Below are 11284 nucleotides of genomic sequence, written 5' to 3' on the forward strand. Positions count from 1 at the left end.
AATGCAAGGCTGAAAACAAAGTGGGTTTTTCTTGCTTTGCCTTTCCCATGGGAAATGCAAGGTCTGTCAAACTTGTTCTTGCTGGAGGATGATAATGATGGGAGAACAAGGAGATTACAGCATCAAAAGCAATTGGAGTCTGAGCAGTTGGGAAGAGAAATAGCATTTTAAGCTGATGGTTTAATATGCTGGGGGACCCCAGCTTGTCCCCGTTACGGCTGGATTTGCAATGCAAAGCAGCTGAAGAGCTGACAGTTGGGATGGGGGAAAGCTGGAGCTGGTGGTCAGCTTGGGGACAGAGAACAGGGCTGGCTGGGGATTCCTGTGTGGGACAGCATCCTGCGGTCCGTGGTGGGGCCCAGGGACAGCAGGCAGCAGGACAGCGCTGTGTCAGAGGGGGGAAGCAGGCAAGGGCTGAGAAGGTAGTGGCAGGCAGGGAGGACTGAGTGGCAGGTGATAACACGTGCTGAAGTGTCTGTTTTCCTTCCCCCAGAACGCCATGGTGTCTGTGAAGGAGCTGTGTGGGCTCCCGCCCATCGCCAGCCTGAAGCAGTGCATCCTGACCCTGTCCTCGCGGCTTGTGGGCAGCGACAACGCCCCCTCCGTCCCCCTCGGCATCAAGGACACCTTTCCCTTCCTAGAGCCTCTGGGGACCATGCCTGATGTGCAGAAAAAGGTCCTGGCAGCCTATGACCTGGTAGGCACTTTACCACTCTCAGTTTCTTCACTGCTGTGAATGCAGCAGGCTGTGCTGACTTTCACACGCCTGAATGTTTCCGTTAAACAAGCAAGGCTCTTGGACTCACTGGGGCTAGGCAAAGTTGTCCTCTAATCACCACAGTGCCACACTGGGCGTTTTGTTGTTGTTTCCTGTTTTAAACATTGTTGTGGCTAGCACAAGTTGGCACTTGAAGAGGACTTTGTTTACCAAGCTAGCAATAATTCAGCTTGTACTGGCGACAGCTAGTCGTTGTCCTTGAGAAGCAGCAAGATTTGTGTGCTGCCCTTTGCTTGCCTCTCCACAGCAGAGCACGAGGCTGTTAGATAGGGAGCTGCAGCGTGGGAGTGCCAGGCAAAGCTGAGCTGTCCCCCTGCCCACGCTGTTCAGCAGCTCTGTTAGGTACTGCCTGTGTCCCTGCCAGCCTGAGTCAGCGTGGCTCTTGGGGAGGGCATGGCAGAGCTGGAAGGGAAGTGTCAAAATGCCCATTTTCTTGCATGGTGAAGGAGAGGTCAGTATGGTACAGGAATCCTTATACAAGTGTAGAGGCACAAACTGGAGTCATTCCAGATGAATGCTGTGCTGCTCATTGTATGACATATGTCACTGCTGGGGGTGACTGAGCAACAGCTGTGCATGACTTCCAGCAGCAGCAGTTGCTGTCACATTGTACCTCTCGGGCCATGAGAGTGCCTTGTCGCCTCCCATCCTGTGTGGATGGTCTGCAGCAACTGACAGCAAGCTGCAGAGTTTAGCAAACCCTGACTTAAATACTGCACTGTGGCAGCCAGACTAAATCACAACCCTTGTTCAGGGCACAGCAGATATTTCAGCAGCTTATGTTCATAAGGAATAAAATGGTGAATAACGTTGAGGGTGTCAGATTGCTTCCAGAGACCCTGGAGTGTTATGAGGAGTGATTGCAGCTTTGACCAGCTATTCCATGTGCCAAACGCTCCTCTTTTTGCCATCCAATTTTTTTCCATGATAACACACTTTCTAAGGGAAAATCAGCTTGTGAGGATGAGGGAGATGCAGGTGTTGATTAAAACAGAAATACTAAAGTACTCTGAAATAACCCTTGGGTTCAGAGTAGTTTATTTTACTTGAAATTGATTAAGCTGTGGTAGTAAAATACCAGCTGTAACAATACCAGAACGAGGATTTGCAAATCCAGTTGACTGCCTTGTTGTAGCTTGGACATTTTCTGGGTAGATTTGTTGCATGGTGTGATGCGTCTCTGAAAGAGCAAATACCACATAAATAAGAGATTTTTCTGTCTTTGGGGGCCTGCTTAATGGTGTTTTACCAAAATGAACGTGTCATCTCTTACCTTTGCAATTATATACTGAAAAGTACACATGGGATGTTTCAAGGCCTCCTTGTGCTTTGGAAGCAGTTTTTCAGTTTAAGCAGGTGAAAGGCCTCTTTTGCATGCAGACAAAAACACTTGTATAACCGTTTTAAATAATGTTTGTTCTCACGTTTGTCTCTTATGGTGGAAGATGTAACTTGAATGTCAAGAGACAGTGCAAACAGTTTAAAATCTGAGAAAGAACAGGGAGTTCTGGCATGCCTATGTCAGGATTGATTTGAGATGTAATTCTGATTAATGAGAACATGATACTTTATTTTTACCTTCTTTGGCTGCTATTGCCTCTTAGTTTACTAAAACTGTTTGCTTCTGAAAAAGCAAAAGCCAGATTTAATAAATGTTTTTGCTGCATTTTGGAAATTTTTCTATTGAGACAATGCCAGCAGCAGAGTATTGAAATCTCTTTAGCCTTTTCTGTGTTTGAATAAACGAACCCTCTATCCATCTTACAATTTGAAATCACAGTGTGAGGAGGGGTTTGAAGTCTTAATGTTGGCAAGGAGCTCCTCCTTCCTGTGTAATCCAGGGTGTATTTCTTGTCAATAATAATAATTATGGGGGTTTTTTTGTGCGGATTAAAGCATAAGATGTTGGTGGAAAGCAATATATTTCATCTTATTTACTGTTTTTTATTCAAGATATACTACAGTTCAGCCTTTTATATTGTTGATAAGTATGGCTTTAAGGAACTGGACCCACAAGTGCTTGCTGCATGTGTTTAATTGCCCAGAAATGCCTCTTTACTTCAAAGCACTTTTTAAATGAATAAGCCTAAGAGCATTTTAAAAAGCATAAAATAAAATCTGTTTATATTAGCCTGTCTCTTCTATGAATGGGCTATGCTTAATTCCTTTTACAGTAAAATGGAAAGAAGTTTGACCCTAAATCTCATAGTGGGAAGCTGTGATTGTAGTCTGCCTCACTCTCTGGGCTCCACAGCACAGGGAGCTTGAGTGCTGGGCAAAAACCCTTCCTCACCAGCTCTGTAAACAATACCTATTTCACATTCTTTGCAATTCTGTTTTGGAAATAATTTCTGATAAAACAGCCCTTATGTGTTAGAATTTTTTGCCCTTATAGCAAATTGCCAACTGAACATACCTTTTCCTTTTTTATTTCCACAGAAAGTATAGAGTCTGCCTGTGTGTTTAATGGGGCATAAACAGGGCTGAGGGGCCAGGGAAATGGAGGTGCAAATGCTGGGAGACCTGCCACAGTGATCTGAAAACAATTAACTGCCTGTTCCCTCCTGCTGGACCTTTTCAGCGGGAGCCATAGACAAAGACTGGTTTGTGCAGTTTGTTTGTTTTTTCCTGGGCAATTAATTTTACCATTGTGCTCTGCATTAAATATTTTCTTTTGAGAGAGGCCTTATTTGAATAAAATTTAATGTGCTTTTTTTAAGGAACTGGAATGATTTTTCAGGCCTCTGTTTATCTCTTTTTATGTTTGCATTGCAGTGGTTTAGTGGAATTCGAGTGTTGCCATGTCTCATGTAGGAAGAGGCTTCAGTGATGATACTGGGTTGTATGGGAGTCTCTGCTGGGGAGAACAGGGAATAGGATTTGCCAAAACCGAAAATCCAAGCTGGACTGTTGACAATACACAGAGAACATTTTTGAAAGGTGTGTCAATGACCAGAACTACAGTTTAGAATGGTTTATTTCACCTTGCAGCTTTGGTTGATATCGTACATAGAGCATGACAAATAGCCTAGGACAGTGTAGTGTGTCACTTAGAGTTGTTCTTCAGAGCTCTCCTTTTGCTGAAGAAGGGCTCTCCCTCTCCCCCTCCACCTGTGTGCTTCTCTTGTCAGTGGTCACTCAGGTGGGCAGTGTGTGCAGTGTGCCTTAATCTGTCCAATTAGTGCTGGTGTTCGCTGATCACACCTAAAGAAAGGAGATGCTGCTCCATGTGAAGAGAAGGGATGGGGCCCAGCTGGACCTGACAGATGGTTGAATTATTCATTGCAAACAGTTATGGTGTGAAGTTAGGATTTTTTTGGTTGAGAATTGTTTGGAAACAGATTGTGGTTTCTGTGTCTGCGTGATATATTTGTGTGCTGATGCAAGCATGCATGGGCTCAGGGACACGTGCACTTTGCTTTTCAGTTATTGGTTTGGCATTATTTTTCCTCGAAGATCTGATGATTGAATCATTTGAAAATCAAAGCAATTAACAAGTGGTAATAAATGTTCCTGGTTTGACCCAATCTCCTGGCTCATGTGCATACAGAAATTTTTATAGGAAAATAAAATTAGATGTCCAAGTTTCTTTACTGTTGTCAAATCATAAATAGCAAGAAGTGTAAATAAATTTGAACAACTAAGCTATTTGTTATGTAAACTCATGTTGACATTAATGTTTCTCTCTGATCTTTTCAACTGATCTTGCTATGTTGGAGCAGACAGTTGTGGAAGGACAGAGTGCCTGTCGATACTGTTGAGAGACAGTAAGGTAGTGAAGAACATCTTGGCCCACATGGAGAGGGATTGGGGGTTTTTGAGAGGAGAAGAAGTATCTGTGATGCTACTGGGAGATAAATCGATGCATTTAATGGCAGTGTTTTTGTTGACATGGGTATTGGTCCATGTATGCTAGCCAAAGTTTGCTGGGGTGTCTGTGGAGAGGAACTGCTCTTTGTCTGCTGTTCTTTCATGCTCAGCCTTTTTGGGTTTGTCTTGATGCAGGTGTGACAAACAGCTCTTTATTCCCAAGGAGAAAGTTCTTTCTCCCAGTTTATGTAAATGCAAAATGACTAAATAGATTTTTGTGAGCTTTTCCACTGCAATTCATACATCAGCTGGGACAGAGTCATCCCCAAAGGAACATTTTTCACCATTCTCTAAGCAGTTGAAGACAAGGGATATTGCAGAGCAGAGCAACCATTGCCAGGGAACTGTCATAATGCACTGATGTCAAGCACAGTCCAGTACATGGACATTGTCTAGAATTTGAGTTTGTTTTAGAGAGTTTTCTGTGTAAAATTGGACATAGACTGGAAAGGTCTGATTCTTTTTGCACTTTTTATTAAGGAAAGTCCTGTTTCTTTCTATACTTCTTATAATTCTCTCTCTTATTTACCCACCGTTCTCATAGTTTTTCTTTCTGATAGCCCATGTCCCTTAGTCTCTTCTAAAACAGAACAGTCTAGATCAGGACTTTTCTTACAGAATGAAGTTCCATTTGGGTACTTCAGTTGCTCTGTTTTAGCATAAGGATACTGAAAGCTGACCCCCACCCCCTGGTCCTCCATTGCTCCTGTTGTTCTGTAGAGGACTGGTCTTCATTCACAGATCACATCCTGCAACTCCCCAGCTCCATATTTCCCCAGAAATATTTGTAACTGAAAACTTGCAGTTGGAATTTAAGGTCACATTTATTCAGTTCCTTCTGCAGTTTGTGTCAGTCAGGTATTTCAGATGTTTCCAGCTGATGTAACCATCCTTGATAGCTGTTCCTCTTACTGGGCTGTTGCAGAAAAAGGCTCAGGTGCAGAAACCTGGCTTGAAGTGTATTGGGGCAGAGACAAGACAGTGGAAAGACTGGTGGACAGTGATTGATTGCCTGTGTCTTTCATGTCCCAAATGTGTGCAAGAAATGCTCAATGCTAAAGGAAATCCTGTTCATATTTTTTGCAAGCTCAATTTGCACTTCAGCTGTTTTTTGAATAGGTTTTAATTTTGTAACCTCTTTGATTTTGATTGATGATGGGTCTGGTTTTGGTTTGATTGGGGTTGTATTTTGATTTCTTTAGCAATAGAGGCACAATATGGTACCTTACCCAGTCAAAATTCTTCATTGTCAGTGAAAGGCATAGGAGGTTGGAACAATGGCCATGAGGAGACATCTGAGAGAAAGCTTCTTTTTAGTTTGATGTTCAGTCAGTTTCTGTTCTAAACTTCGGAATATTTGTGAGAGGATTCCTTGAACTGTCCCTTTTGTATCATTTATCTTCCCAGCAGGAGCAGTGCTATAATTTGACACCAGGAGCTTTTCCTCTCTTTTTTGTTTTGTGAGACTCTGCTATGTTAATTTCCTCTCTGCTTTTCAGTTTGTAGAACAGTTCATAATGAAAAGAAGAAATTGGTCTTTATCCCAGGTGATCATTAAAGTAAAAAGAAATAAGATTTTTTGTTCAGACTGTACTGATCCTAGGACGGAACTGCCTTCAGTACAGGCAATAAATAGCCCTGGTAATTTCACGTGAGCAGCGTGTTGCCCTCAGCATTAAGATACTTTAAATTTCACTTAAAATGTATTTAGAAGTAACAAAGTAAAGCATCATTCTTTTCGTGAAACAATGAGATTTCAAATTTGATATTCCATGGTATATTTAGACACTTAAGTGAGACAGGTCAGGTTTGTTTTTCAGCCCATGGTCTGTTCCACTTTCTGGGTCTCTTATCCCAGACAAGGAGACAGCTCCTGGGTTGGTGCCAGCTCTTGCTTCCCGTGCTTCTGTGAGAATCCAGCAGGATTGTGACAGGGTGCCTCAGGTGGAGTGAGATGAATCGAGTTCATGCTTCTTGCTTCAGCATTGTGTAAGAATATTTAAATGAAATGAGTTGTTTTACAGAAGGAAAGTAACCTATGCAGATGAAGCTTTGTATTCTTCATTCCATTAGTTTATTGAACGTGATATGTAGTGCTGGGACTTGTGTCATGTGCATCTTTTGTCAGTCTGAACAACCCCTTGTTCACTTGTTGTGAGAGCGTTTCTGGCGCTGCAGCCTCTCCAGGAGAGTTAGCACCACAGGACTCCATGGCCCTGCTCCCATGGAAACCTGGCTGCAGTCCAGGAGGAGCAGGACCCTCCTTTGTCCCTGCAGCACTCTGCAACCCCTCTGCTCCTCAGCCCTCGGGACACAGGGCCCAGCACTGAAATCAACAGGATCCCAAATGAGGCCAAGGTGTGTGGCAGTTCCTCCCATTCCATCTGCCCTTCTGCTTTCTCTTATAGGTATACACTTGCTCAGCAAGGTAGCTTTTTCAGTCCCTATGCCAGAATCAGGTTTTGTGTGCTTTCACTCTTAGTTTCGACCATTTTCCTCCCCTGTCGGTAGGTTAAACACATCCCTCAGTAAAAGTTTATCACCTTCTTTCTGACATGGGAAATGCAAGTTTTCCTGAGCAATCCTGCCAGCTTCAGCAGCTGTGGAAACTTTCCTCACTGATTCCAAGTGGACCCAGATATCAGCATCCATCGTCAAAGATTGCTTTTCAGTATACATTGCTTGGAGGTTAATTTCTTGAAGCTCAGCGTTCAGGAGTTAACACACTGTGGTGGAACACAAGTTTCCTGAGGGAGTAGGATGTGTCTCTCACTCAGTGAGAGTTGCCGTTTGGGAGCTGACATTAAACAGCAGCCTGATGGGCCCCAGCCAGATGGCTGGGACTTACACAGCTGCCTGACTCTGAGCAGAGGAAAGGTGCATGGAAGTTCAGGCTGCAAACATCAGAAAGCTCACTCTTCGCATCTGAGGCCGGTTGGTGGATTTTGAAGCATTATTGGCAAAATTGGGCTTGAAAATCTCAGGCTGACGTGTGATTTGTGGAGCTGCCTTCCCAGCAGAAAATCTCACATCCTTCCATGTTGTGTTTAGGGCTTTTGGTTCTTGTCACCTACAAGAGGTAGGTGATATGCTCAAGCAGGATTTCAGATGTGATGGCAGCTGGAAAAGCAGAGGGCGATTGAGACTGGGAAACCATGGGCTCCTTTCAGAACCAGTGACAAAAAAGAAAAGGTGTATCTAGATTTCATGACCCTATGCTGTAATTTTATTCCTGGATAGCAGTTACTTGCCTGTTGTACTCTTGGCTATATGAATCAGTCTCTGGGTGTTCCAAGTGAACACCTAGGCCTTGTCCTTGCACTGGGCCATTGTGATGATCTTTTATGGCAGCATTAGGAAGTGGATCTTGTGCCACGTGCAGCTCTTGTTGGTAGCAGAGTTTGGCCTGTCATGGTAAAGGTGTTATCCCAGGTGGCAAAGTCGTCATAGCTAGCCATAATCATCTATCATAATTGGCCTGGGGTGTATTATTTCTACCTAGTCCATTATTTCCTAGGGTAACGTGTGGGGATGGTGCACTAAGGTCATCCCCTAACCCCAGTCACTGACCTGAGGAACTCTGAAACCACTCTCAGGGTTTGTCATGGGACAAAAGCTGCTTATTTTTGTCAGATTGCTGCTGAGCAGGAAGACAGGAACAGGTTAAATTCTGCTATATGGTTTGTTTTTAATTGTTTGTTCTTGCTGAGCTGAGAGCAGTGAGACTTTGATGTCAGCATCAAAGGAGTGGAGGGCTGCTCTACCTACTCTACAGTAAGGGAAAATTGACATCCTAGTGCCACTTTTCTCTTAAAAAAAAGAATACAATACCTTCATGTCTGAGAATCCTAAAACAGGCATGCCAGAAATTCCTGGGAGTGGGTCCAGTAGCCACGTGATTCTCAAGCTTGCTTTTTATTGTGCATGGGAGGATAATTTCCTGTGGCCATGTATATATATATATATGTGTGTGTGTGTGTGTGTGTTTGTGTACATGTGTATCTATAAAACACTCTCACGAGTCATGCTTGAGATGCTTGACCTTTAGAGGTCTGAGCGCAGGACAGTGTGACACTTGGGATATCCTGTACCAGCTCATGGGGCAAACTTTGCTGCTGGGTAGGAAGTGCAGGTATAGACCCACAGAGCCCAACCCCAGGGCAATGGGTACATGGGGTGCAGCAGCCAAGGACATGCTGGTAAGACCTACTGAACTGTGAGCACTGGCTCACAGGCCCCATGTCTGCATCAGCAAGAGATGCATATTTGGCCTCTGGCCACCTCTGTAGTGACTTACAGGTTGTTTTTGGACTTTCACTGTCTTTACTGCTCAGACCAACTTCAGCATTTGTAGTTGTCAGCTGAATGGCTCCTTCAGCACAAAGTGCTGTGGTGCAGAAAAGCCAGAGGCTGAGTAGAAATTGTCGTTTCTTTCTGGTTGACAAGTGAAAATATCAGAGGGGAATAAATCAACATGATTCATGAACAAGCAAGTAATAAGAATAAAAGGCAAGGGATACTATTGAAAGTAATTTCGATCTCAGGCATATCCCCTGGGCATGTTCTGTTAAAAACCAATTTTGCACTCTGTAGGTGTGTCAGGCTTTTTGTATTCTGCCTGTGAAGCTGGTAATGGATTTTGTTTTCCATATGTTGTTCTTGCTATCAAAGCAAAGGCATAGGTATTTTTATTAAATTCAGTCTGCCTTAATACATTTAACTAGAAATAAAGATGGCACGAGGAGCAAAATTTGAATCTAAATTTCTCCAGAATTTGGAAGTTTGGCCATGACATCTCTATTCCCTTGTATGTAGTTAAAACAGTAAAATGTGCTAATTTGAAAGTGTTAATCTAATACCATTACACTGTCTTCCACTTTTGGTGTTTTCATATTTAGTGTGTTTGAAAGTAGGAAGACTTTCAGCAGTTGGAGCATTTTGGCAGAGCCTTCAGATGGCGACTTCTGTAATTTCAGGCATTAGGCAGTGTTCAATTTGCTTCATGTCTAATTGGCACTGCTCTCACGCTGTTTGGATTTGCTTGAGGCTTGTGCTGTACATCCCAGGAAAGTGAGATTACTCTCAGGCATAGCTGGTTGTGCAGCACTCTCTTGCTTTCTGTAATAGATGTATGTACCACCTTTTGCAATACCACAAAATACAGCAGTGGAGCAATTTTTGTGCTTGCCTGGGCTTCTGGAGGGGTTTGGAAGCTTGTTACCATCAAAGGAGAATAGTATTTGCTAGCAGAGAGGCTCAGGAGACCTGTCACATAGTATTCATTTGTTTGCTGTTAATGGGCTGCTCTAGGAAGATGCCTAAGTATGGACATCTTTTGAAACTTGTGAGTAGGCTTGCTGAAACTGTGTCTTTGGGGTTGCTTTGGAGTTTTTTTCCTTTTCTGTTAAACTTCAGCAGAAATGTTGAGGATAGGATGGGATTTGGATCTGAATTTCTCCAAAGAAAAACTCAAGAAATACTGTAGCTGCTGGACTGTTGTAGGGCATAAAGTTCAGCACAGGCTTAAATACCTGTTGAAATCACCACTATTCATGACTTGGTAATGTTTTTAATAACTAGTTATGTCCAGTACTATACTTATTTCTCCATTTGTTTCTAGAAAAGTACCAATTAGAAAGGGCTTAGTTTCACATAGAATGAATTTGTCTGCTAACTCTGCTTTCTTCTGAAATCACTTGTGTATTTTTCATGTTATTTGCAGTGGTGTCTCACTGATATAAAACAGGTGTTCTTTAACTTTTGGAGCAAAACATTTTCTGAGCAACTGTCACTTAGCTTGATACAGATCTGGGAGCTCTGATACGAAGGAAGGAGTGATCCAGTCCTTGAAGTGTTGCTTGCAGAGCAAAGCTCCTCTCAAGTTTGAACCTTCGTACTTTTCTGTGCACGGGATGTGGCAGGAAACCCTATTAATGCTGCTTTTTTGTGGGATGTGACAGGAAACCCTATTAATGCTGCTTTTTTTTCCCCCTTTCTTTTTGGACAGATGATTCAGGAGAGCAGGGTTCTTATTGAGACGGCAGACGTCACTCATGACAAGATTGTTCAGTGCCAGAAAGCAGGTAATCCTTCTTTATTGTGCAGTTCTGGATGGATGATGGGAAGCAACGTGCCATAATTTACTTACAATTTGAGACTAATGTAGCATTTTTCACCTGGTTGCAAGTGAGCTTTTGAGTCTTTCCCTGGCAATCTCTGCCCTCCTGAAGGCTCATCCTCCAGGAGCAATGCAGGTGTGGGATCAGGGAAGAATTATCAGCTTTCACCTTAAAAGTTATTTCTCCATCTGCTCCACAGCTCTGAAATGTCTGACAGCATTTAAATTAGTCAAATGAACTAGAAAGGCATTCAGTTAAACAGAGGGTGTGAGGATGTGTGCTGCCTTCACCGACTGTCATTCTCTACCTCCCTAATTTCCTTGAACACAGAGCAGGCAAGAGGTTTTGGTCCCACAGGACCAAGCCATGTTGCCTACCTTTACTTTCTTTTGCTGTTTAGGTTTGTTTTAGATCTTGTAAACTTCAGCCAATACAATTCCATTATATTGTGTGGCTGTGCATTATGTTTGTCAGGTATATGGCTGCAAATCTCAGTGAGCAGGTGTGAAGTGGCCCT

At 43.1% G+C, this 11284-nt stretch overlaps 1 protein-coding gene across 1 annotated transcript in view; it reads left to right on the forward strand.

Moving 5' to 3' along the window:
* Positions 1–10731, forward strand: part of PLCL1 (phospholipase C-like 1) — a gene marked incomplete at its 3' end in the record, with an annotated part of 14810 nt that extends 4079 nt beyond the window's left edge. Inside the window, exons 2-3 of the mRNA XM_009069735.1 lie at positions 494–697; positions 10656–10731. Of these exons, the coding sequence (XP_009067983.1) occupies positions 494–697; positions 10656–10731 (280 nt within the window). The remainder of the gene's footprint in view (positions 1–493; positions 698–10655) is intronic.
* Between the last annotated feature and the right edge of the window lie 553 nt (positions 10732–11284).

Source organism: Acanthisitta chloris, unplaced genomic scaffold, assembly GCF_000695815.1.
Source record: "Acanthisitta chloris isolate BGI_N310 unplaced genomic scaffold, ASM69581v1 scaffold23302, whole genome shotgun sequence".
Lineage (NCBI taxonomy): Eukaryota > Metazoa > Chordata > Aves > Passeriformes > Acanthisittidae > Acanthisitta > Acanthisitta chloris.